Here is a 27069-nt window from a genome sequence, read left to right as displayed (position 1 = left end):
ACCCATAAGCCATAACACGAAAATGACGAGGTAATTTAGGCACCTATTATCATGAAGGGAGCAAAAACACTTTTTTTCAGCCGAAAATAGAGCTATAAACCCAGAGATCGACACGGACGTAAAGCACAATCCCATGGTTTATTTAGAGCTATATATAGTAGTGCTCATCATGACATAGATAATGATGAGATTCAATTCTGAAAACATGGAGAAACTCATCATCAAATCAAAGATATAAAAGCAAAGAAAGGCGTAAAAAGGCGTCTCCCTAATAATCAGACGCACTCAGCAGTCAGTAAGCAGTGTACACGGACAGTTATTCGGTGGCAATCGGCCAAGAATACTACGAGCAAAAGTCGACGACAAACCCACCGGGGGGCGCGCGGGCAAGCAAACAAACGTCCGTCTCCGTCTCCGTCGCCGTTTCACCGTCAGCGCCATTGCCTCGGCCGGGAGCGCCCTTTGGCTTAAACGGCACCTTCGCCCCCGCCCACGGCTTATAATACTCTCCTCCTCCTTGTCTCCTCCCAGTCCCTGCCTTCTCTCCCAGTGTCGTTCTCAGCCTCTCAGGTCACCGCCACCCGCTGTCCTCTCTCCCGTAGTTCGTTCGTTCACACTCGCCCCGTTCCTCCGTGTCCATCTCCTCCCTCTCTCTCGGCGACATGGCGAAGGTCGCTGCCATGGCCATGGAGAAGGTGGACGCCAAGGACCGGGAGAAGATCGAGGCCGTCCGCAAGGTGATGCGCAAGCAGGCGCCGCTCTCCCCCAAGCAGGTATGCACCGTACGTGCCCTCCTCTATCTCTCGGCGGCCATGCCTTCTTCTTGGATCGTTTTCTTGACGCCGGCTGGCTGGGTTGGTCTGCGCTCAGGCGGAGTACTGCAACGACGCGTGCGTGGAGCGGTTCCTCCGGGCCAAGGGCGACAACGTGAAGAAGGCGGCCAAGACCCTGCGGGCCGTCCTGTCGTGGAGGGAGACCATCGGAGCAGGTGCGCTCAGCCCTCCCCTCTCTCTACCTCCCACCTGTTTCCGGCAGCGAGTGTGATTCTCCGGCCTGCTATTTTTTGAAATCCGCGGGACATGCAGGAAAGGGGCAGCTCATTAATACTTCTACTACATACGGCGCTCAGATGTGCTCTGTTTTTGTTCTGTTCTCGTACCTACGGCACAGTGTATTCTAGTCAGGTTACTGGTAGAAGTGCGTATCGAATTTATTGTGCCGGGCTCTTTGCTTCGCATCCCGTATTCCCGTGTATGTGCAGGCAAAGGACGGGTTTGCAACAGTGCGCCCTTGTTGTTGCTATTATGTTTTGACTGTTTGGGCTGTTGGGCAGATCACATCATCGCCGACGAGTTCTCCGGCGAGCTGTCCGAAGGCATGGCCTACGTCGCCGGGCACGACGACGACAACCGCCCCGTCCTGGTACGCTTACTGCAGTTGGGTATAAATGTTTGGAGCGAGACTGGCTTGGCTCTGACCGTGAGGATTTTTTGTTTTCTTGGCAGATGTTCAAAATCAAGCAGGATGACTACCCGAAGTACCAGCCTCAGAAATCGTAAGCACATACTACTCCTACAAGTGTTTCACTACTTGTTGGATTTTAACTAACAGTGCAGAGCATTGCATTGGTTCTTCTGGCTCTACAGGTTCGTGCGGTTCCTGGTGTTCACGCTGGAGGTGGCGGTGGCGTCCATGAACCGCTTCGTGGACCAGTTCGTGCTCCTCTTCGACGCAAGTAAGCAATCCCTTTTCACTCCCCTCTACCCCGTTCGATCGATCGAAAGGGAAAGGGAAGCAGAGGCAGATAGCGTGCAGTGGTGGTCGCATCGCATCCGTTTGACATTGCCCTGCGACGGACTGCAAGCGGCAGGCAGGCAGGCAGTGCGCACTGACTTAGACGACTGGCACCAGTCATCAGTACGCTCTGAGAGGAGCACATGAATCCCTGGCTGCTCCCAACGACAAACACCTTCTCATGGACGGACGGACGAATGCACGAACTGCACTGCGCCCGTATCGTGCTGCGACCCTGCTCCCGTTGTCTCCCATGCACTTTCTTTTTTCACCCGTTTGTCTTCCGTGTGCTACGTGGGTCAAGCGCGGGCGGGCGGTCCCCGGGCTTGACTCAGTTCGCTTTACCGACCATGATGCCACGCTGCGTGCACAGTTATCGCTACAGTCCGGCCCGGCCCGAGCTGTTTGGGTTTGCGCAGGGTCGGCCGGCTTCCCGCCGGTGCGGTTTGAATCCTGGCGAAAATGATTGGGTTCCGCACTCGCTTTGCCCAGCTGCGTGGAAAGCAAGGGCGGCCGTAGTAGAATCTGCAGCAAAGTAGACTACTGTGTCTGTCTGTATGGTGGTATGGGGACCTGGTCGTTGACGGGACGAATCGGATTTTTGTGATGCTCGCAGGCTTTTTCCGGTCGGCGTCGGCTTTCCTCAACCTCTTGATGGGCACGCTCAAGATCGTCGCCGACTACTACCCCGGCCGCCTCCACCGCGCCTTCGTCACCGACCCGCCATCCCTCTTCTCCGTCATGTGGAAGGTAATAACTAACTGCATTACATGATCCCTCATGATCATGGCATCATTATGCAGCATGTACTCTCTTGTGAGTGGCAAGTGGAATCATGTACGTATGAAAGAACCGTCTTGTGATTTGCAACAGGGAGTGCGCCCGTTCGTGGACCTGGCGCCGGCGACGGCGGTGGTGAGCTCGCTGGACTTCGAGGACTCGCTGGAGGACGCGTCCTTCACGGCCTACCCGCGGACGGCGTCGCTGCGGTTCGAGCCCTCCGTGGCGGCCGTGCTGACGGCGGGGGGGAAGGCGGCCGGCGCCGTGGGCTCCGCCTCGTCGCGCTTCGCCTTCAGCGTGTCGGACAACGCGCTCAAGCCGTGGTACCTCTCCACCACGCCGGCGCCGGGCCCGCGCTCCGTCGTGCCGGCCTCCTCCAGCCCATCCCTCGTCGGCGCGTCCCCGCTCTCCGCGCGCTCCTTCTCCTTTGCCTCGCCCGCCGCGCGCTCCACGCCGACACCCGTCCAGCAGCAGCAGCCGCGCGCAGCCCGCGCGCCGCCGACGCCGTCCGCGGCCAAGGGAGGACAGAAGACGCCCTCTCCTCTGCCGCCGCAGCAGCAGCAGCAGTTCCCGCGGACGCCGAGGCCGTCGTTCCTGCAGTCGCCGTTCACGTTCCGCAAGGACGGGCAGGCCAGCCGGGTGGAGCGGGAGCGCGAGTCCTTCCTGCCCTTCCTGCGCTTCTACCGCCGGCCATACGACGAGATAACCTACCGCGCCATGATGCGGCGGCCGCTCGGCGGGCTCATAGCCATCGTCGCCGAGGACTTCAGGCCCATGTCCGCCCAGCAGCCGCTGCGCCGGCACGCCGGAGCGCTCCATCACCAGCACCACCACCATCAGCACCAGCACCAGAGGATCTGAGCCCGTGCGCTGCCCGCCGGATTGAAGATTGAACAACCCAAGCGATCGAGCGTCTTCGATCTCCATACAGCTTACAACATAATCCAATGCTACATCTTGCTAAGTCAATAATCTTTTGGCAACATTTTCCCCCGGGTACTTAGTATTTACTCCTACCGCCTATGATATGATACCTTCTGAATCGAGCCATTGTAAGATAACAGCCCTGAAATTGTGAGTAAAATCGATCCCTTTCTTTCTGCTCCCACCGCTTGTTTGTTCCTCCGTGTGATTTGATAGATTGCTAGTAAATACTCCCTCCGTAAACTAATATAAGAGTGTTTAGATCACTAAGTTTACAGAGGGAGTATTTACCAACTTTCACTCTTACGTTCTTGGTAACAAACTTTTCACCAACTTTTTACTCTTACGTTCGGGGCGGACGTCTGCATGGTTGGTCAAACGGTGCCATGAGCCAACACATTTGGAGGAAGAAACTGATGAACGGGTGCCATGCATGACTCGCTGCTAGCTTAGTCAGGCTGTGATGGCATGCCACACCGTGGCCGTTGAAATTTTTGAAACGCCGAGACGAAAGCAACACGGAGAGTGAGGACGGGTTCTTCCTTTTCCGTCTTTTACAGTGACGCTGTCGGCCACCTCGGTAAGCTTCACCATTAAGCACAACACAAGTATGATTACATGGAGCCTGCCTGTCTGCTTACATCGTATGCATACATACGTACGTACGTACGCGTCCGAGTTCCAAATTCCAATACCTTTCGATTTGTTTTCTCCTGCTGCATGCGTAAGTTGGTTTTACTTTGAGGAGATGAGCAGCGTACGCAGGGTTGACGAACGCTTTAAGCCTTTTTCCCGCAAGAGCTTACAAAAAGCATTAAAGCAGACCATGGAACTGAACAACGGAGCGCATCATTTCTTTGCCCCGGCCGTAGACCGCTGAATTTTGAAGTTCAAACTTTAAACTTTAAACTGGTAGTATAAGCATTGCGGTAGCCGGCGTGACGAGCAGCCCTCTTTTCCTCGAGCTCTGGTAAAGCCAGGAACAGTGGGCATGCATCGCATGAATACGATCTTCTTTTGCGGCCGGGTTTGTGCTTTCGTTGATCCATATGCAGGATCTGTCCCGGTTCGCGTGGACCTAGCTACATCTCTAGCTATGGAGTATAGCTTGCTTGCTGCATGCTTTGGTTTCCTCCGAGAAGGATCGATCGCCGCTCCATTTGCGTGTTAGCTCCAGATTGATTAGCGCAAGATTAGTCCCTCCTTTTCAGGATTACATGAATCACACCTCGCCTTTTATGTGGCTCTTGCCTGCTGGATTCTTTTACCACTAGTATATTATACGCTTGCTATGTAATGGTGCTGGATTCGTGGCAACCTCATACTAAAACTTAGTGAATAATCGAACCTATAAGTTTCAGACATGTGAAATATCCATGCAAGCAGAAGATGGGATTTTAAACGAACTTTGTAGCCACGCATGGTTTCTGTTATAGAAATCGGAGAGGAGAAATCCCTTCATAAAAAGAAGATAGAAGATAAGCAACACGCATACAAGTGAAATTTGGTAAATAGATTTGTTGTGGTCTCACTTGTGAGCTGCTGGAAAATCATAAATTGCGTTCAATTTGCTATTACGGAAGTAACTAAACAAAACCAGTAGGCGGAGGACCCCTATGACTTTTAAGTTAATTAAGAGGAGAATGTGAGACACAACGCTGGAACTCAGGTTCGGACCCGTGTCAACTAGGAGACACCACTGCGACGTGAGCTTGGTAGGCTTGGCGGAGGTGATGAGTTTGGTGCGGCGGTGTTGGGGCTCACGTCGCGACACAATCATGGGGCCTATGCGGTGGCGGGAGAGGCGTGGCATTGGCGCTGAGGGGCGCGAAAACTAGGGTAACGGCGAGTGCTACCCGTGAGCGTGATTTCATTGTGTGAGGAGAGGTCGTCGGGATCATGCAGGCTTCAGTGTGGTGGTGCTATCGGCGTCTGCTTGGGAGAAGTGATGACGATGACGCATGTGTGCTATCTCGGTGAGGCGCTCTTTGCAGATATTGGGGGGGTATCTTGTATGCGCTACTCAAGAAATTGTGATGGTTTTAGCCTAGATTTTCACTAATTAGCCAGGTAATTCTTTTCTGCTTAACTAATGGAAGAGACAAATCTTTTGACTCTATTTTGAAAAGAAAATAAGTAAGTAACTGACAAAGACTAAAAGTCACAATAAGCAAAACCATAAAGGGTCACATATTGTTTTCCACGTTATGCATGATTATTGTCGACGACGACGACCACCACATGAGTAACTCCTTGGCGCCAGCTATGATACGTCTCCAACGTATCTATAATTCTTTATTGTTCCATGCTATTATATTATCTATTTTGGATGTTTATGGGCTTTACTTTACACTTTTATATCATTTTTGGGACTAACCTACTGACCGGAGACCTAGCCTGAATTGTTGTTTCTTTTTCCTATTTCAGTGTTTCGAAGAAAAGGAATATCAAACGGAGTCCAAACGGGGTGAAACCTTCGGGAGCGATCTTTTTGGAACAAATGCAAACCAGAAGACTTGGAGTGGACGTCAAGCAACGAACGAGGCGGCCACGCAGGTGCCCGGCGCGACCCCCTCCCTCATGGGCCCCTCGTTGCTCCACTGACGTACTTCCTTCGCCTATATATACTCCCGTACCCTGGAAACATCCAGGAGCACCACGAAAACCTAATTCCACCGTCGCAACCTTCTGTATCCGCGATATCCCATCTTGGAGCCTTCACCGGCGCTCCGCCAGAGGGGGAATCGACCATGGAGGGCCTCTACATCATCTCCAAGGCCTCTTCGATGAGTTGTGAGTAGTTTATCACAGACCTTCGGGTCCATAGTTATTAGCTAGATGGCTTCTTCTCTCTCTTTGAATCTCAATACAAAGTTCTCCTCGATCTTCTTGGAGATCTATTCGATGTAACTCTTTTTGCGGTGTGTTTGTCAAGATCCGATGAATTGTGGGTTTATGATCAAGTTTATCTATGAGAAATAATTGAATCTTCTCTAAATTCTTTTATGTGTGATTGGTTATCTTTGCAAGTCTCTTCGAATTATCAGTTTGGTTTGGCCTACTAGATTGATCTTTCTTGCAATGCGAGAAGTGCTTAGCTTTGGGTTCAATCTTGCGGTGTCCTTTCCCAGTGACAGCAGGGGCAGCAAGGCACGTATTGTATTGTTGCCGTCAAGGATAAAAAGATGGGGTTTATATCATATTGCATGAGTTTATCCCTCTACATCATGTCATCTTTCTTAATGCATTACTCTGTTCTTCTTGAACTTAATACTCTAGATGCAGGCAGGAGTAGGCCGACGTGTGGAGTAATAGTAGTAGATGCAAAGAATCATTTCGATCTACTTGTTGCGGACGTGATGCCTATATACATGATCATGCCTAGATAATCTCATAACTATGCATTTTTCTATCAATTGCTCGATAGTAATTTGTTCACCCATCGTAATACTTATGCTATCTTGAGAGAAGCCACTAGTGAAATCTATGGCCCCCGGGTCTATCTTTTATTATATAAGTTTTCCATCTACTTTTAGTTTTGCATCTTTTACTTTCCAATCTATATCATAAAAATACCAAAAATATTTATCTTATCTTATTATCTCTATCAGATCTCACTTTTGCAAGTTTCCGTGAAGGGATTGACAACCCCTTTATCGCGTTGGTTGCGAGGTTCTTGTTTGTTTGTGTAGGTGCGTGGGACTTTTGAGGAGCCTCCTACTGGATTGATACCTTGGTTCTCAAAAACTGAGGGAAATACTTACGCTACTTTGCTGCATCACCCTTTCCTCTTCAAGGGAAAAACCAACACATGCTCAAGAGGTAGCAAGCTACAATGTCCGACGCTCAGAGTTTGGGGGCACACTAGCGGTTCCCCATTGTCGGTGTCAAAACCGGCAGATCTCGGGTAGGGGGGCCCAAGTTGTGCGTCTAAGGATCGATGGTAATAGGAAGCCATGGACACAGTGTTTACCCAGGTTCGGGCCCTCTTAAGGGAGGTAAAACCCTACTCCTACTTGATTATATTCGGCGAGTATGAAGATTACAAGAGTTGATCTACCTCGAGATCGTAATGACTAACCCTAGATGTCTAGCCTATGAGGATTCCAATGATGGTGAAGAAGATAGCCTCTACGGACTAACTCCTCCAGTTTATATACACACCGGAGGGGTCTAGGGTTTGTACAAGGTCGATTTATCAGGGAAGGAAGCTTCCAGACTCTATTCTTGCCGTCCACGTATTGAGAAGTCCCATCCGGACCCGACGGATAATCCTCAGCTTGATCTTATACGGTCGATCCAACCCGGGCCATACTCCTACGTCGGACACCTGAGGACCCCTGAATCCAGGACTCCGTCAGTAGCCCCCGAACTTGCCTTCAATGACGATGTAGTGTGCGGACGCAAGTCTTCAGCTTTGCAAGGCGAGTTCTCCATCATATTCTGTATTGATGATAGTCCGGCATCGGTTTCCGTGTATAGTCTTTATGATTCCTCGTTGTCATCACCTCGATTTTCATGCGTCTAAGTGAATGTGAACGATCCATTACCCCTGTATTTTAATATTTCTGACAGACATAGGCTGCGCCTATATAACGAGGTTAGATCTTGAAAACGCCATCTCACATCACTCCAAGAGCAACAGAGCAAGCCACGGAAAAATTCAGACCATGGCTAGTGTCCCTGGCTCCTCCTCGCGTCCTCATGGCCCTCAAGAGGGGGATTGACAGAGTTTCTCCGCATCCCATCTCCAGCTCAGACGACTCCAGATGCAAGGATATCTCCCTCCCTCGGATCTAGTCTCCGTACGGGCAGGGTTAACTTCTATGGGCGTTGACGCATTGGCAGAGAGCTTCCTGTAGGACCTTGAGAAGAGGTGTCTAGAGGGGGGGTGATTAGACACTAAGTACCAAAGTTGCAGTTTTTAGCTTCTTTAAGTTTAAGTGGAGTTTAGGCACAAGTTTAACATTCACAACATATAGCAAGCAAGCATGCAAAGAGTATATGAGCAGCGGAAATTAAAGCATGCAACTTGCAAGAATGTAAAAGGAGGGGTTTTGGAGGATTCAAACGCAATTGGAGACACGGATGTTTTTGGCGTGGTTCCGATAGGTGGTGCTATCGTACATCCACGTTGATGGAGACTTCAACCCACGAAGGGTAACGGCTGCGCGAGTCCACGGAGGGCTCCACTCACGAAGGGTCCACGAAGAAGCAACCTTGTCTATCCCACCATGGCCGTCGCCCACGAAGGACTTGCCTCGCTAGCGATAGATCTTCACGAACTAGGCGATCTCCTTGCCCTTACAAACTCCTTGGTTCAACTCCACAATCTTGTCGGAGGCTCCCAAGTGACACCTGGCCAATCTAGGAGATACCACTCTCCAAGAAGTAACAAATGGTGCGTTGATGATGAACTCCTTGCTCTTGTGCTTCAAATGATAGTCTCCCCAACACTCAACTCTCTCTCATAGGATTTGGATCTGGTGGAAAGAAGATTTGAGTGGAAAGAAACATGGGGAAGGCTAGAGATCAAGATTCATATGGTAGGAATGGAATATCTTGACCTCAACACATGAGTAGGTAGTTCTCTCTCAGAACTGGTAAGTTGGAAGTGTAGGTTTGTTCTGATGGATCTCTCCACGAATGAAGAGGAGGTGGAGGGGTATATATAGCCTCCACACAAAATCTAACCGTTACACACAATTTACCAATCTCGGTGGGACCGAATCAACAAACTCGATCAGACCGATTTAGTAAACCTAGTGACCGTTAGGATTTTCGATGGGACCGGAATGCAACTCGGTAGGACCAATATGGTTAGGGTTAGGGCATAACGTAATCTCGGTGAGACCGATTACACAAACTCGGTGAGACCGATTTTGGTAATTAGCTAACCAGAGAGTTGGTCAGGCAAACTCGGTGGGACCGATTACTCAAACTCGGTGGGACCGATTTTGGTAATAAGTTAACCAGAGAGTTTGCATTGTAATCTCGGTAGTACCGATTACACAAACTCGGTGAGACCAATTTTGATAATGGACATACACATAGAGATTACAATCCCATCTCGGTGAGACCGAGATCCCTATCAGTGAGACCGATTTGCCTAGGGTTTGTGGCAGTGGCTATGACATTTGAACTCGGTGGCGCCAGATAGAAAGAATCGGTGTGACCAATTTTGGCTTTAGGTTTAGGTCATATGTGTGGAAGTGGGAAAGTAGTTGAGGGTTTTGGAGCATATCACTAAGCACTGTGGAGCAAGAAACTCATTAAGCAACACCTCATCCCTTCTTGATAGTATTGGCTTTTCCTATAGACTCAATGTGATCTTGGATCACTAAAATGTAAAATGAAGAGTCTTGAGCTTGAATCTTTAGCCAATCCTTTGTCCTTGGCATCTTGAAGGAGTTCCCACATCCTTTAGTCCATGCCACTCCATTGTTGAACTTATCTGAAACATATTAGATAAAAGTGTTAGTCCAACAAGAGATATGTTGACATTAATTACCAAAACCACCTAGGGAGCACTTGTGCTTTCACTTCCCCAATCCCAGCTAAGGGGAGAGGTGTGCTTCATCTCATTCTCTTAAGGAGCGTGGGATTCCCAATCCACCACTTCCTTAGGGGCCTATTGGAACACTACGGGATCCAACTGCACAACCTCACACCAGGTTCTACTTTACATATCTCTGGTTTCGTCGCTCTTTGCGAATTATTTTTGGGCTGCGAGGCTCACTTTGAACTATGGAAAAAGTTCTTCTGCCTCGTCCCCCGCCATCAGGGCGGTGGGTCTATTTTTAAAGTGGGCGGCGCCGAAGTATGGCGCATAGCTGGATCTAGCTGCCCAGTTGGGACTCCGAAGAGGGGATCCACCGAATGGTCTTAGGAATGGTTCTATATCGAGGATGTTCCTCTTCTAGAACTTGTTCGGCGCGAACTGCCAGAATTCTCCAGCGCCCCCTTGAAGAAGCTATATAGCTGACATCCCAAGTCCCCTAATCAAGAAGACAGTGCGGAAGTAATGAGATTGGTAAACAAGGTCAGGTTACTTACCCATTCCGGACTCTCCATAGTTGAATTTATGGCCATTGCGATGAAGTGATGCATCCAGCCACTTCAATCCAGGGTGACCCCCTTACGGAACTACAATGGGGAGCACGACGCATCCCGCTACAGGCGAAAGGGTCTGGATAGCCAAGCCACATTGGCTGCCATGCTGACCGACCTTTATAGAGGAGAAGAAGAAGACTTCATCCGTTTAAATTGTCGAGAGGGCTTCTCCATGTACAATCCCATTGAATGGGTAAGTTTTAACCGTTCAGTACTTTTTCACTCATTGAGACGCATTAACTGAATTCTCTGGTTGCTTTTTAAATAGTCATGGAGGCAAATGATCGAGAACATTAACTGCCCTGCCCCCCAGCCAGAGGATCACGATCGCAATGAAGACCCCGGATTCCATGAAGATCCGGGCATATTTGTAGAGTTTGAAGATGGAGTCTGCTATCAGGCGAGCCTTGACGGCTCGGAAGTAGCCATTGTGGATGATTACCCCGACCGCTATCCTTTCGTGAAGGTAAGTATTCGGAAATTGTATTACTAGGGAAGAGAGATACTTCTGCTCATTTCTTATCCTCCGCATTGAACCATGTTTCGCATGATAGGCGCTCAGCGAGCCGTACCCAAGGACGAGCGACCAAGAGAAGGTCAGCACCTTTGCGGAAGGGTCATGCAAAATGAAAGGAAGCCGGAATCACCACTGAGCTTGCTCCATCACCAAAAAGGTATATTCCTCCTATTTCATATTTGGGCGTGAAGCCGAATTATCATTTGCATCCTCCTTCTATCATCGCAGGAGGGGTATACGGCGAACCGTGAACAAGATCCCAGCTAGTCGAGCCGCGGTCAATACAGCGCCGGAGACATCAACCAGGACGGGGGCGCATGCTGGTGCGGCACACACTCATTCGCCTCACGGAGAGCCGGATGAGATGTCCGTCACTAACTCCAAAGTTGAGAGTGCGATGAATCATCGTCACTTGAAAGAAGCCTTGTGCGCCCCTGCCTTAACGGAGTTGGAGTTTACCGCCCTAAGCACTGTAGGTGCATATATCCGAGCTGCCCGGGACGGACTCACAGGAGTTGCTCGCCTATTCTCAAAGGATATGCAGGTAAAGAATTTTAATAGATAGATAGTAGTAGCCCTCGAGACTTAAAGCGGTAGAAAAAAACGATTTGAGGATCGTTTATGACTGCGGGTTCTCAAGGAGAAGAATAGTGCGTTGTCCCAGGAGCTCGAGACAAGCCGAACACAGCTAAATGTCGTTGTCTCCGAGTTTGAAGAAATGAAGGGTGCCCCAATGTATTTTGGCAAAGATAAAAAACTAGAAGAAGAAGGGAAGAAGCAGGCCGAAGAGATATAGAGCTTAAAGGCTCAACTCTTGGAGGCACAACAGGAAAAACCAGAAGCTGAAGGGCGACATATTAGGTATGACTTGTGAACCGTCCCGGTTATTGATATAATCATATAATGCGGAATGTTATAGTTCGATTGATACAGATATGTTGACCGGCCGTCTCGAGGAGGAAGTGTCTGGACTGCAAAGCGACGTTCTAAAGGAGCTGGCAAAGGTGCACGAGCGTGCCCAGAAGGCCATGAAGAATATGGCCAAAGCCTTATGGCCCTCCGACGTTCCTCCAAAAAGTATGGAGGGGTTGGCATATCTGTTCAAAGGTGCTCGGCGTCGCTTCGAGCTGTGGAAGACGTCCGCATGTCGTGAAGGTGCTTGAGAGGCATGGGCCATAGTGAAGACACGCTATACCAGACTTGATCCGAACCATATGGCCCGAGTTGGACCGCAAGGACCTGACGGGAAGGAAATTCCTATAAGCTTGGTATACGACCAAGTAATTACAGTGGCGAAATTTTTGTAACAAGATTGTAAATTAGATACTCTACTAGATGGCGTACAAAGAGAGTAGGCATTCGATTCTATGTAACAATGTACTTTATGACCGAACTTATCTCCTGCCGAACTTATAATTTTTTTGTCATCGCAAACCTTTGGCTTCCACCTCCGAACCAAGAAGTTTGAGTGTTTCCAGATATCACGTCTAACTAAGAAACGTTTTAGTATCTTTGGAAACCAGGCAATCCGGTCATATTGCTCGAACAGACAAAAATAGTCGGGGAGTTATGTTATATTACTTTTTTAACGTAAGAAACATCTTCCAAGAAAAATAGTTTCATTAGGGGTTCCTTTCCTTGGGCTAGGCTCGTATCTGAAGTACATGCAGCCAATTTCATAGTTTTTTTCCAGAAACAGTCTGCTGTATATGTGCCGACCAATTATTCCCATATGAACACTAGCTTTCGGCTTCACCCGTCTGAGGTACATGTCCGGATAACCCAGTTGTAACCATCACAGAGGTGCTCCCTTTACACCCTAGCCCAACAATCGGGAACATAGGGTGTAAACACAGGACCAAGGCAACCCGCCTTGGCAAAAACTTAAGTCATAGAGGTGCATAAAATGGCAGAACCAACAACTATTATGGACAAAATAAGCTTGTAAGCTTTTCAATAAAATGCTTCCTTAAAAGAAGCCCCCATGTATGGTGGGGTGTATACATTTAAAGATGTGTACACCCAATAATGCGGTCGATCTGAACATATGTAAGAGGAAAAGGAAAAAATAAAAAAGGGGGAGAAAAGAGAAAAAACCTAGTTTAAAATGAAACATTAGGAGGTCGAACTATGCGCTTCGGAGCCGGGCGGCGTTCCATGGGTTCGGCTCAAGGCAATTATCCTCTGCATTGTGAAGGCGATAGGATCCTCCAGTAAGGACTTCATCTATTACAAAGGGGCCCTCCCATTTGGGTTTAAGCTTATCCTTTTTCTTCTCCGAGAGGCGTAGAACAAGTTCTCCGACATTGTATGTTTTAGCCCGCACTTCTCTATTTTGGTAACGCCTGGCCTGTTGTTGATAGAATGCGGAACGGGCCTTAGCAACGTCGCGCTCCTCTTTGAGTCCATCTAGGTCGTCCTCCCGATCCATTTCGGCTTCTTTCTCTTCTTATATGCGCACTCTAGGTGAGTCATGAATAATATCGCAGGGCAATACATCCTCTGCGCCGTACACCATAAATAAAGGTGTGTATCCGGTCGTTCGATTGGGCGTGGTCCGGAGTCCCCAAGGTATGGAATCGAGTTCCTCAACCCGGTGCTTGTCTAATTCTCATAAAGAGTGCACTATTCTAGGCTTAATACCACTCATGATCAGACCATTGGCCCATTCGACTTGGCCGTTTGTTTGAGGGTGGTATACGGATGCGAAGTCGAGTTTAATGCCCAACTTAGCGCACCAAGTTTTCACCTCATCAGCTGTGAAGTTAGAGCCATTATCAGTGATGATACTGTGCAGGATACCATAACGGTGGACTATGCCAGATATAACGTCAATCACCGGTCTGGCCTCAGCTGTTTTTACTGGTTTGGCCTCTATCCATTTAGTGAATTTATCAACCATGACCAGCAAGTATTTCTTTTTGTGTCTTCCCCCTTTAAGGAGTCCAACCATGTCAAGCTCCTAGACCAAAGGAATAAGTAATGGGGATTGTTCTCAATGCGGTGGGAGGCATGTGGCTTTGATTGGAGAAAAGCACACAACCCACACAATGTTGGACAAGGGCCTGAGCATCTGCCCGAGCCGTGGGGTAGAAAAACCCTATCGGAACACCTTGCTTACGAGGGCTCGAGTTGCGGCATGATGACTGCCGAGGCCAGCATGTATTTCTGCCAAGAGTTTCCTTCCTTCTTCTTCGGAGATACACCTTTGAAGGACTCCTGAAGTACTTCTTTTATAAAATTCACCCTCATGCACTTTAAAGGCTTTAGAGCGCCGAACTATGCATCGAGCCTTGTTTTGATCGTCGGGGAGCTCTTGCCTATTAAGGTAGGCCAGGAATGGTTCGGTCCAGGGAGCAATAACTGCCATGATCCCATGAGCAGAGGGTGTTATCTCGATATCTAGAACCCCGACGGTGTCTGCATTGTGCTCGGCGGCTGGGGGTGTGATCAGGTCCGTATTACCTTCTCTGATCTCACCCTACCACACCATAGATGGCTTAAAGAGCCTTTCCACAAAGTTTTTGGGTGGCACGGGGTCACGCTTAGCGCCCATACGAGCGAGGATGTCGGCTGCTTGATTACTTTCTCGAGCGACATGATGGAACTCAAGGCCTTCGAACTGAGCTGATATTTTAAATATGGCGTTTCGATATGCCACCATTTTTTGGTCCTTTGCATCGAACTCTCCATTGACCTGGGAAATTGCAAGGTTCGAATCGCTGTGCACCTCCAAGCGTTGTATACCCATGGAGACAGCCATGTGAAGACCGTGTAGTGGCGCCTCGTATTCGGCTGCTTGTTAGAGTCCGTATACATAATTTTCAGTACATAGCGGACTGTGTCCCCAGTAGGGGATGTGAGGATTACACCAGCCCCCAGTCCGGCCATCATTTTAGAGCCATCGAAGTACATAATCCAGTTGGAGTATGAGCTGTACCCTTTAGGGAGTTCGACTTCCGTCCATTCAGCGACAAAGTCGGCCAATACCCGAGATTTAATAGCCCGGCATGGCTTGTATATGATTTCGAACGGTAATAGCTCGATGGCCCATTTGGCTATGCGGCCAATGGCGTCCCTGTTATTGATAATGTCATTGAGTGGTACTTCAGATGCCACTGTGGCCGAACACTCTTGAAAGTAGTGTCGAAGTTTGCGGGATGCCATGAAGACTGTGTAGGCTATCTTCTGATAGTGGGGGGTATCGGGATTTGCAAGGTGTAAGGACCTCCGATACATAGTAGACTGATTTTTGGGTGGGGAATTTATGTCCCTCCTCCCCTCGTTAACCGATGAGGACAACACTGACTACTTTGTTAGTTGCCGATATATATAATAACATAGGCTCTCCAACACCTAGTGCGGCCACGATTGGGTTGCTTGCGAGAAGGGCCTTGATTTCTTTCAATCCGGCTGTGGCTGCATCCGTACATTTGAAGTTGTCAGTGCGGCGCAGTAGCTTGTAGAGTGGTAATGCTTTTTCTCCTAATTTGGAGATAAATCGGCTTAAGGCCGCGATGCACCCAGCTAGTTTATGGACCTTCTTTAGGTCTGTTGGTATGGCTAATTGTGACGGAGCTCGGATCTTGGCTGGGTTTGCCTCAATTCCTCTATGGGAAATAATGAAGCCTAGCAATTTTCCGGCTGGTACTCCAAAGACACACTTTTCCGGATTAAGTCGTATGTCATATGTTCGAAGGTTGTTGAAGATGAGGCGGAGATCATCTACCAGTGTTTCGACGCGTTTTGTCTTAATGACCACGTCGTCCATGTATGCTTCAACTGTTTTGCCGATTTGTTTTTCCAAGCAAGTTTGGATCATACGCTGGTAAGTAGCCCCAGCATTTTTGAGCCTGAAGGGCATAGTGTTGAAGCAGAAGGGACCATAAGGGGTGATGAATTCAGTTGCAGCCTGGTCCGATGCCTTCATCTTAATCTGATGGTATCCGGAATAGGCATCAAGGAAACACAAAGAATCGTGCCCTGCAGTTGCATCAATGATTTGGTCGATGCAAGGCAATGGGAAGGGATCTTTAGGGCAAGCCTTGTTGAGGTCCTTGAAGTTGACACACAGGCGCCATGATTTGTCCTTTTTGGGTACCATAACCAGGTTGGCTAACCAACCCAGATGTTTGGTTTCCCTAATAAACCCAGTCTCTAATAACTTGGCTAGCTCTTCTCCCATAGCCTGACGTTTGGGATCAAAGAATCATCGTAGTGTCTGCTTCATGGGTTTGAATCCCTTGATTATGTTGAGACTGTGTTCGACTAGTCTTCATGGGATGCTGGGCATGTGTGAAGGGTGCCATGTGAAAATATCCCAATTCTCGCGCAGGAATGCGCGTAGGGCGGTGTCCGTCGGGTGCACTTGAAATTTGACTATTTCATCGGCTGGCTTGAAGGAGGTGGATTTGGATCTCTTATCGAGGATCACATCATACCTATCCACTTGGACTGTAGGGTAGTTAATTCCTTCACCGCTAGGGCTTTGGATAGCGCCTCGAGGGCCAAAGATGCGGTTTTGTTTTCGGCACAGAGGGCTTTGTCCGGATCGCTCAAAATTGTGATAACTCCATTAGGTCCGGGCATTTTGAGTTTCATATACCTGTAATGGGGTATAGCTTGGAAACGTGAGAAAGCGTCCTGGCCGAGGATAGTGTGATACCCACTATTGAAGGGGACCACATGAAAGAGCAACTCTTTAGATCTATAGTTTTGGGGTGTGCCGAATACCACATCCAGTTTGATTTTTACCACATCCAGTTTGATTTTCCCCGAGCATTGTGCTTCTCGACTGGGGATAATACCTCAAAAGGTGGTATAATTTTGCTCGATGTGTGATTTGTCCATCTGCATTTTATCGAGTGTGTCTTCATAGATGAGGTTAAGCCCACTGTCGTCGTCCATGAGCACTTTAGTAAGCCAAAAACCATCAACGATGGGATTTAGTACTAATGCGGTGGGTGCTCGGACAATCGGGCCTTTGGTTCCTCTTCGGCCATAAAGGTTATTGCCGTGTCATTCCATGGGCTCAATGCGGTAACCTGGTGGACTTCGGTGAGGTCGTGAAGCGCCCGTTTGCATTGATTATTTGAAGATAAGGTCTAGAAGACCGTGAGGATGTTAGAGTTGTCCCTCTCCAAAGAGTATTTTTCTGAGGTTGTGGTGAGGATGGCCTCTCCACTTTTTGCTACTTGCCATAGTACCCAGCATGCTCGGAGGCTGTGGGTTGGGACTGAGCGCGGAGTGGCGTGGATCGGGTAGGGCTTGTCCAGTAGTTCGTCAAGAACGGATCTGTGTCCCATGAAGGATTTGTTTTTCCTGCCCATGGACTGGTGGTCTGGTGATCCGCCAGGATGTGTCCGTTTAGCTCGGGTCGCATACTGCTTTAAGGCAGTGGGCTCCAGCTGAGTTTTCTGAGCCCTCCATGTGCTTTCCATTGCACAATATTTTTGTACTACTTGCGATAGTTCCGTGAAGCTCTGTATGCGGCGACGGTCGAGGGCATTCAATATTCCCTCGTCGATGCAGTTACGATGAAAGACCGAAACTACATCGTCGTCCGGGCAGTCTTCGATCTTGTTTTTTACAAGTAGGAACCTGGCCCAAAAGTGGTGGAACATTTCCTGATGCTGCTGCCGCACATACATCAGGTCGTATATATCTGGGGGACCTGAATTGCTTGGAGAACATAGATTGTGGTGGGTGGGTGGCTTAAATTCTGGATCCCGTCCCACCTCTGAGTTCGAAGCCTGCAAGGTCTCCGAAGCGACCGGTTCGGGTCCGGGGAGGCACAAGGGCTCCTGTAATCCTGCGCTTGAGCCAGAGTCCGGGGGGCGTAAGGTCCCGTCCGAGGGAAGAGTATCCGGCTCAGGGGATTCGGATATCCGAACATACTTAGTCTTCAGTATGAGAGAGAGGTGTCTTTGGCCGGTTCCTCAACAACCGCCACGAGATGGGTGATCGGCGGGTGGTTAATTTCCCTCTGGTCGGGCTTGAGTCCAATCATATCATAGTCCGTAGAGAGCCCTAGGGTGGCGATGCGGTCCAGTAGTTTGTTTAAAGACGAAACATCCGCCGGATCCAATTTTTCGGAGTACTCGGGGCCGATGTGAAGATGGTGTTTGATGATCGTAGGGGGAGCCGCAGGCTTGACTGCCGCGCGAGCTCTTACGGTGAAGCCGCCAATCTGGAGGGTCTGCCCAGAAGCTAGGCACTCTCCAAAAGTGATATTATTGGTGATGACTAGGCGAGCCATAGATCGCTTTTTGTAGACAGCACGACAGAGCTCTCAATGAAATCACCAATGTAGGTATCAAAACCGGCAGATCTCGGGTGGAGGGGACAAAGCTGTGCGTCTAAGGATCGATGGTAACGGGAAGCCAGGGACACAGTGTTTACCCAGGTTTGGGCCCTCTTAAGGGAGGTTAAACCCTACTCTTGCTTGATTATATTCGGCAAGTATGAAGATTACAAGAGTTGATCTACCTCGAGATCATAATGGCTAACCCTAGATGTCTAGCCTATGAGGATTCCAATGATGGTGAAGAAGATAGCCTCTATGGACTAACCCCTCCAGTTTATATACACACTGGAGGGGTCTAGGGTTTGTAAAAGGTCGGTTTATGAGGGAAGGAGGCTTCCGTACTCTATTCTTGTCGTCCATGTATTGAGAAGTCCCATCCGGACATGGTGGATAATGCTCAGCTTGATCTTATATGGCCCATCCAACCCGACCCATACTCCTAGGCCAGACACCCGAGGACCCCCGAATTCAGGACTCCCTCACACCACGGACATCTAACACCAAGGCAACGGCTCTGACATCATGGCGATGTAGTCGTGCAACCTGCATCAGTGTGGAGTGGCAACGATCAGATCCGTACCGAGACATGTGTTGTCCACTAACAACCATGACGATGATCTAAGGTGGGGAAGACTTTGCACCAATTTGCTAGTGCATTTTTTGGCCTGGCGTGAAGTACTCGCGGGTTCAACTATCTAATGATTCATCCTCAAGATGTTGATTGGAACACTGTTTCATGTTGAAGGTGAAAACTCTTGTCCTAGCCTTTATTGGTCAGGCCCAACATCAACGAATTTGTGTCGTTGCCTTGTTCAATGTGTTGTCTATTTGTTGTTATTGTGCTGGTATTTATTGAATGATGTAAGCGGCCAGGATGAAATCCTTGTCCAGGTCATCTTTGTCTGAAATGTTTATCTCTTGTTGAAGTCGTTGTTGTGAAACAAGGCGACTTTGCCGTAGGTGTGAATTTTGTATCTTGTAATGACTCGGTCATAGTTCATTTCTTGTGTATTTTTCTTAACAATTAATAAAAAAAGGTTGTGTGCATCGCAATGATGCAGAGGCCGGAGGTTTTAACCTAATTCTGGAAAAAAAGGATTGACGTGTTTCTAACCAACCACATCTTGCACAATTAGTTTCATAGATTTTATATCATGTATGCAAAAATATTTTGCCGAGTACTACAAATATCATGTTCATACCGCCCTAGGATCAGATTATGGTTTTCGCTGCATTCAGAAGTGTGTCCGTTTATTTATGACAAATCAGTGCGGATCATATTGGCTAAGACAACTTACGAGTATCGTATTCATTACTTTAACTTATGTTGTGTGTATTCTTGGATGTAATAGTTATTTTTCAGATTTTTTATAATTTGTAGATATTTTTTTGGCGAAGCATTACAATATTGGGGCAATACCGGACTAGGATTAGATTATGGTTTTAGTTGCATTTGACTTGTTTTATTGACGAATACACTGAACCCATATGTTTTCACTGATAGAGGGTAGAAAGTACACGATGCAGCTCCCAGCCATGTATACAAGTTGGTGTCGCTCGGAGTGCAAGTTGAGCAGAAGACAAAGGGTTGCTCGGCCCCAATTAAACAAAATCAGGTTATATGGGGAGAATTCTATCGAGCCCTTTGGCACCAGCACGAGCACATAGACGCGCTTGCTCTTGGATGTCATGGATGAGTCTGGCCAATGAAGGGTATGCACCGCCGAAGACAATCGCGTTGTGGTGCTTCCAAGTCGGCCAAACTGTGAGGAGATCAGTGTGCTCAAACCTTTTCGGAGGCAAGAAGGGGATGCAGTCGTAGCATCGGACCACCAGCCGAAGAAACTGGCCACACCATCAGGCGGGTGGTGGTGAGGCAACTCCATGATAGAATCCCGTGTCACATGATGCGGGAGAAGATACACCCAACGAGGAGGTGATGCAAGGTCTCAACCTCTTGGGAGCAGATGATACAGAGATGGTCATGTGGAAGCATTTGACTTGTGTCTGGTTTGTTGTTAGGATGTCCCTGTTTGTCGATGATAGTAGTTAAGACCACTTAATTAAGGATCTCTTTGGTTCGCACAATTTAAACACAGAGTAATAGAAAAACGCATGATTGGAAAGAAATGCCAGGATTTATAATCCTTGAAGGAATAATAACACATGAATCTGCACCAGAAGTTGTGCGGTTGTGATGAAAAAAAAGTGTGAACTTTCTAAAAATAGGTACATGGCATAGTTGTCTTTAAAACAAGAGGGACTTTGCATGAGTTTAGACTGAATGGAAAGCAAAATAGACCATAGAAATAATTCCTATGGTTCATAGTCTAACAAACCAAACAAACTATATATGATTCCTATGGATTGAATTCTCCAAAATTCTTATGGAATTCCATTGAACCAAAGAGGTCCTAAAAGTACATATGTGTATTTCAGTTTACTTATGTTTTGTGTATTCTTGAATGTATTAATAATTTCACACATAAAAGTATATGTGTATTCTTCAATGTAATAATGTGAGGTGCAATGTCTCCTTGGAGCCATGGACCAATGCCATAGCTCACCTTTACATACAAGGAGCTCGCTCATCCAGTGCACTCTGCCGTTGAATATTCACTTTGGATATACCATACATTGATGACTTCCAAAGGTTCTCAAAAGAACAAAAAGAGAATCTGTATACACTATGATTGGAAAGACGAATTTTAAATGAATTTTTGTTAGCCCTTCTTTCAAATCCTGTTTCTTTCTGCCGCTCTAGAAGAAGACTTAGAGTTTTCTGCTCCCTTTGTTTCCAAATATAAACCTTTTTTAGATATTTCAATACGAACTAGTACATACTAACATATATAAACATATTTTAGAGTGTAAATTCACTCATTTGGCTTTGTATTAGTCTATATTGAAATTTCTAAAAGGGCTTATATTTACGAATGGATGAAGTACAAGACATGCATGTAGATGGTAGCAAAAAATGTACAGAATACACAATCTTGGACACTATACAACATATCTACGAGAGTACTTCAAAATGCGTGACGTTCACGAATATACCGTATTATCTACTCCCTCCGTTCCTAAATATAAGTCTTTGTAGAGATTTCACTATGGACTACATACGGAGCAAAATGAGTGAATGTAAACTCTAAATACATCTATATACATCCGTATATGGTTCATAATAAAATCTCCACAAAGACTTATATTTAGGAACGGAGGGAGTAGGTTTCTAACGATACCAAACCCGTTTTCTCCCTTCTTGTTTCAGGCCTTCTAAGCCCCCTGGTCAGCAGAGGACCATCTACAATCTTTTCACTAATCTTTTTGAGATGAAACTGCTTGCAGCCTTGTACTACATGAGATTGTTTCCTGCAATAAACTATTATTTCTGACAATTTTCCCAGACTTTCTGTGGGGCAAAAAGCCCTGCATCGGCAAAGTTCTTTTGAGGCGTGGTACGTATAGATAGGTGCGTTTTGGACCGCCCTGGGTTCAGACCATGCATGTGCATATCTGTATGTATGTATTTTCAGAATCAGACCGCGTACTGAAAGTATACTGATGCATGCAGAGCATACGGATGGATGGTCCATGTGCATGTATGTACCGACGTACTAGTGGCTGAAACGGGTGAAGTCACGGACCAACAGAGACGACGTTAGCACTATGGGGCGTACCACACACGGGATGGTACGACGGGACGGCAGAAGAACGGTCGGCCTGCCCGGCGCATCGGAGGGCTCACGGTGCAAACAGCGGTGTCGCCACGGCAAAGCCAGCGCACACAGCAGGCACAGCGCGGAGCCGAGGCGGGGGACGAGGACGACACGCCAGAAGAATACGGAACCCTAGGCACGTTGTAGTATATGTGCGTGCGAATCCCTGCCTGCCCTGCCCACGAATGCTGCCGCCCCTCCCGCGACGCGATCGCCCGCCGTCCCTCCCACGGCGGCGACCGCGCGCACGGGCGCCCGGCCAGCCGTTTTTCCAGGCAGCTCGGACGCGGCCACGTACGCGCGCGCGCGCCCGGCCGGCTTTCTTTACTCCTCTCGAGCCAGCACCGACCAGCGCAGTTAAGGTTTGGCCACGGCCCGGGGTCGCGCCAGTTTCTTTCTTTTTCTTCCCTCGCTCGCTCAGGTCCACGATCAAGGCGAGCCGTTTCTCCGTGGCGCCACCGGCCTCGGCCCTTGGGGCTGTCCGTAGCCACCGTCGCCGCGCGACGCCGGCATCGCGCTGCCGGCGCCAAGGGGAAGCTCCAGGCCCTTGCGCGCGCCACACGCCGCGAACGCCGGCGACGCATCGTTGTTTGGGCGCGTACGTACGTACGCGCGGGCGTCCTTGGCGCCTTCCGGCGCGTCCGGTTCCCGTCGAGGCATTTCCTGCGTGGGTCTGACCTTGGTATCAGCAATTCAGTATCGCCGAAGCCAGGAAGGCCATTACTAAATTGTTACGGAGCTTGGAGGTCTATTGATGTCCTTCTGTTCTCTTGTGCTTGTTCGATCGTCCACTGCCGGCTGCTAGCGCCTGGCCTGAGCGTCTTGGGACTGCCGTCTTTGGTGGCCTGGTCACGGCTTGCAAGGGTGACGGTCACGGCCGGATGGGGTCAAGGACGTCACATATATGGTGATTCTTGTCCAGATAGGAGCTTGGTTAGTTAATTAACAAAGGATGGATGAGCCGTTTTTTAAACACTTGGCAGCGGGATCCAACTATCTAACACAAGTTTGAACTGCGCAAATTGGACCGCAGTAACAGATTGATTTTATTTAATTTTTTGATACAATCATGCAACATCCGTGCCTATTCTCAGTCATTCATTCAGTTCAATGGACCTTATACGGCGAGAGATGTATATTGTCGGATATTCTGTATGCAACAACAAAAGGTCTTGTGTTATTTTGCTTTGTTACAAAAACAAGCATCCATTATCAGTGCAAGTTCGGGACTGGGAGCAGGTTGATATAAGTTGGCACAACCTTTTATCTTCTTTTATTTATTTAAAAATATATTATTATCAAGAGTACTTACCCGCAAAGAAGATATGAAGAGTACATGTATACATTCACATAACTGATCACAATAATAGCACATTAAAATGTATGATCTTGAACGACATCAGTATTTCCTTGTCTGCGCGTAACAGTACCAGCATGAACTCCAATGGCTCTTATATTTGTTTTTTAAACAGCAGGTTGAATTCCAATTACACCTACAAGTTATTCGAGGATATATGTGTTAAGTACAGTCATGGTATTATAGAACCATCTACAGAAAGCAGCACCTTGTGCGTGCATTTGCTCAGTGTTGAAAACAAATGAAGGGTTTGCCATTTACCACATCCAATTCTGGCTCCTGCATTTCCTGTTGACTTGCTGAGTTCATGGCCACCTACAAAATATTAAAGGAAAATAGTCAGGAGCAGTAAAAATATGTGAATGCCGGCCAAGACCTATTACTAAACAGTAGTACAAATGTTCAGGAATCTGCAGTCGCCCAATGGTTACAAAAAACAAGGAAATACATGTTTGACGTTTCAAGTGCAGCAGAGCATAGGTAAGCTTGGATAGAGTGCAGAGGAAACCATCAAATGAAACAGAGTAAGTATCATACTCGTTTTAGAAATTCAAATTGAATACAAAACGAGGTCAGATATACAGGTTCCCCCCCCCCCCCCCCCCCCAAGCATCCAAATGACTCCTGCGACATGCGACAAATTAACCCATGTAGCAGGACATGTATATAACACCCAACAGTGCTTGATAATTAAGACAACAGAACATGGCAGATTGCGGCATAACAAATTACAAAATTCTCTTTTCATCCAAAGTCATAACATTTTACTGCTACCCTATTGTGATTAACAGAGTACGAGTTCTCATCAAACCTATGTCATGCACAAAACAAAACATACTTCAAAATACTGACTAGGCATTCAGTGCCTACAAGTGTAGAATGACATAACCCATGGTGCAGTAATCCTGTAACGTGGCGCTATCTTTGCCTGGTGTGTTCTGCTCTGCTGCTTGCAACACACCAAAATTTTCATACACTAATAGGCTTGAGCAAATCACATATCAGTTGGATATAGTAAATCCATTACACTCCAGGCGACCTTCAGCAATTAGTCATGATCCAGTGTCACCCATGGTCCTGGTTTAATTGGGGAACTGAATGGACATGTGCTCAAGGAAAGACATTTAAGTGTATGATATCAACATTATATACAGAGTAACACCCCAGTTCAGCAGGTGGTACTGTAATTTACTTGCTTCAGACTACAGTGAAACATTCAATCATAATTTTTCTGAAAGAAGTTCTATCTATCTTATTCCTGGATATATACATATAAAAGGAAGACTGGACTTATTTTTACAGAAATATACATCTCACAGTTAGGTTAAAATGCTTACCCTTTCCCAGGTCATCAGAATCAGCATGAACAACAACTGCCCTTCCCAATATGGAATGAGGCCCCCTTAGTGAAATCTTCATACAACAACAGAAATGAATTACCAGTACATAAAAATTATACCAAGATGATAAAATGTTTTTGCATCCTTCAATGCAATGGAACCTGCAAGTCCTTTATGAAGATTTCTGCAACACCTGAAATAAATCACTAGCATGTTACTAAAAACAGGGATTACTTCAAGACAGTAACTTGACCCATAGTTGCCTAACACTAAAAAATTGTTGAGTAGTCATATGACTAACCATCCTTGTTGGCTTGTATGTTTCCCAGGTCGCCCACATGTCGTTCATCATCCATCGGTGCTCCATGGAACTTATTATGAGGATTGAAATGGGGTCCTGTTAGACAGATAAATGTGATCAGCACATCGTAAAGTTTCCACACAATGTACATTTTCTTCAAAACTTAATCCCTATCTATGGAATATGATGTTTGCAAGAAGCTCTACAAAATACCCCAACAAATTTTATGTGTACGTAGCTTAAACTAATTTTTTTAGTTACTTAATATAGTTATCTCGACTCCAATTAGCCATTAAAAGAAGAGACCAGAATCCAAAGTCTAAAAATGCACTGAACTACAATATCCCATGAACAACCTCACAATCCCATCTATTAGTAAGACACCAGTAGACTAATCTGAAAAGAGTAGTAGCCATATGATATTTAGTAGTCCCATATGATAACTTGAAGGAACAGATAATTCAACAGTGGAAACCATATTTCATAGCCAACATTAAACTTGAATCAATTTATGTAAGCTTGCTGCAAAAACAGCGCAAACTGATTGCTACACATTCCATCAACAGGTACTAACTAGTTCCACTTGCCAGCAAAGGTGTAAATTTCCACAAGCAAGATAAATTTGTTAGATCTCCCCTCAAGAAACAGGTTTCTCTCTGCAAATGTTTTAAACTGCTATTCTTCTGAGATGATTCAGGCTATCACCAACTTTGGCGCAGGCAGCATATCTGCTTTTCATAGAGTTGAGCCTCAATTGCTTAACAATCTGTAATATTTCTGGGAAAGTGATGTACAGCTTCTACCCAGTACTGGGGGTTATCTGTTTTTGTGTGAACTATCAAGGCATGTAATAAGTGTTGGTGGCATCAGGTTTCCACCCATAGTTTATGCTCAACGCCAAGCACAAATAGTAGGTTTCCTGACAGTGCCTGAATTCATGTTTCTCTTTATTCCAACTCATATGGACCAGTAATTATGCACAGGACACTTGTTTATCAACAAAAGCTTCAGTTTATGCAATTCTTCACTGCACAGCTCAAATGCTCAATTTGTAAAAGCGATTATAAAGCCCACAAATCCATACCCAGTATATGGATTCGGATCATAAGACAGCTGAACTCAAACGTGAAGCTTTGCTTAGGTAAAATTACAGCAGATTCGTTGCAATTGAGAATTCGTTATGATTTGAATTCATTTCGACTTCCTTGCAAAGTTACAAGGAATTCCCAAGATGCAGTTTTATCTGAACTACCAGTATCCTCGATTGGACAGGTCCAAAGTCACACAAGCTAGAGAAGGCTACGGACCGGTGGAGTTGCAGCCGTTGGTGGTGTCGCCGAAGGCGTGGATGTGGAAGCCGTGGAGGCCCGGGGCGAGGCCCGAGACCCTCCCCCTCACCTCGGTATACCCTAGCACGCACAGGGAGATCAAACTGTATCACTCTTATCAGCGAGAAGAGCGCGGTTTAGGACCGCTGTAGAGAGCACAGAATAGAGTAAGCATATACCGGAGGAGGGGTCTTCGACGAAGTGGAGGGCGCCGGCGACAGCGCTGTCGGCGCTACCGCCGCTGATGAGGGCGACGCCCTTGAGGCTGCCGGGTTTCCCTGCCATTCCTTCTTGCCCTTTGTCGCCTCGGTGCAGAGCGGATCGTTTTCCCCCTCTTCGCCGGCTCTGCCTCTCGTTTCTGGGTTTTTTTTTGGCAGAATTATCTCCGGGTTTTTTTAACACGGTACAGACACAAGCGCTCATATATACGCGCATACACTTATCCTTATGAATATAGACGCACATCTTACTCCTATAAGCACCTTCGAGAAACTGAGCCGGCATATCATCTTGAGATTTACGAAGTCACGTAGGCGCCTCGTAGTCGACGGAAACATTTCTGCGTTATCATTAGCTATTTCGTCGCTTGT

General features: G+C 47.3%; 2 protein-coding genes across 4 annotated transcripts; one reads left to right on the top strand and one right to left on the bottom strand.

The window, feature by feature from the left end:
- The first annotated feature begins 501 nt into the window (after positions 1-501).
- LOC123092950 (SEC14 cytosolic factor) lies at positions 502-3682 on the top strand. 2 transcript variants are annotated; one of them, XM_044514811.1, is made up of 7 exons: positions 502-782; positions 871-988; positions 1334-1422; positions 1506-1555; positions 1647-1735; positions 2411-2544; positions 2668-3682. In XM_044514811.1, the coding sequence occupies exons 1-7, from the start codon at positions 663-665 to the stop codon at positions 3433-3435; spliced, it is 1368 nt and encodes a 455-aa protein (XP_044370746.1). In that variant the 5' UTR covers positions 502-662; the 3' UTR covers positions 3436-3682. The 2 variants fall into 2 exon arrangements, with proteins under 2 accessions (XP_044370746.1, XP_044370747.1); XM_044514812.1 differs by having other exon boundaries at positions 510-773.
- Positions 3683-23399: 19717 nt separating this feature from the next.
- On the bottom strand, positions 23400-26863 carry LOC123092949 (superoxide dismutase [Cu-Zn] 2). Of its 2 annotated transcripts, XM_044514810.1 has the most exons (7): positions 26659-26863; positions 26459-26560; positions 25152-25247; positions 25012-25043; positions 24848-24923; positions 23772-23825; positions 23400-23646 (listed from the first exon to the last, which is right to left on the bottom strand). In XM_044514810.1, exons 1-7 carry the CDS (start codon positions 26762-26764, stop codon positions 23618-23620), a joined length of 495 nt encoding a protein of 164 aa, XP_044370745.1. In that variant the 5' UTR covers positions 26765-26863; the 3' UTR covers positions 23400-23617. The 2 variants fall into 2 exon arrangements, with proteins under 2 accessions (XP_044370745.1, XP_044370743.1); XM_044514808.1 differs by lacking the exon at positions 23400-23646 and having other exon boundaries at positions 23683-23825.
- Positions 26864-27069: the final 206 nt, after the last annotated feature.

Source organism: Triticum aestivum, chromosome 4B (assembly GCF_018294505.1).
Source record: "Triticum aestivum cultivar Chinese Spring chromosome 4B, IWGSC CS RefSeq v2.1, whole genome shotgun sequence".
Taxonomy (NCBI): Eukaryota; Viridiplantae; Streptophyta; class Magnoliopsida; order Poales; family Poaceae; genus Triticum; species Triticum aestivum.
Note: the sequence above shows the minus strand (reverse complement) of the source record. Positions and strands in the feature narration are given on the sequence as shown.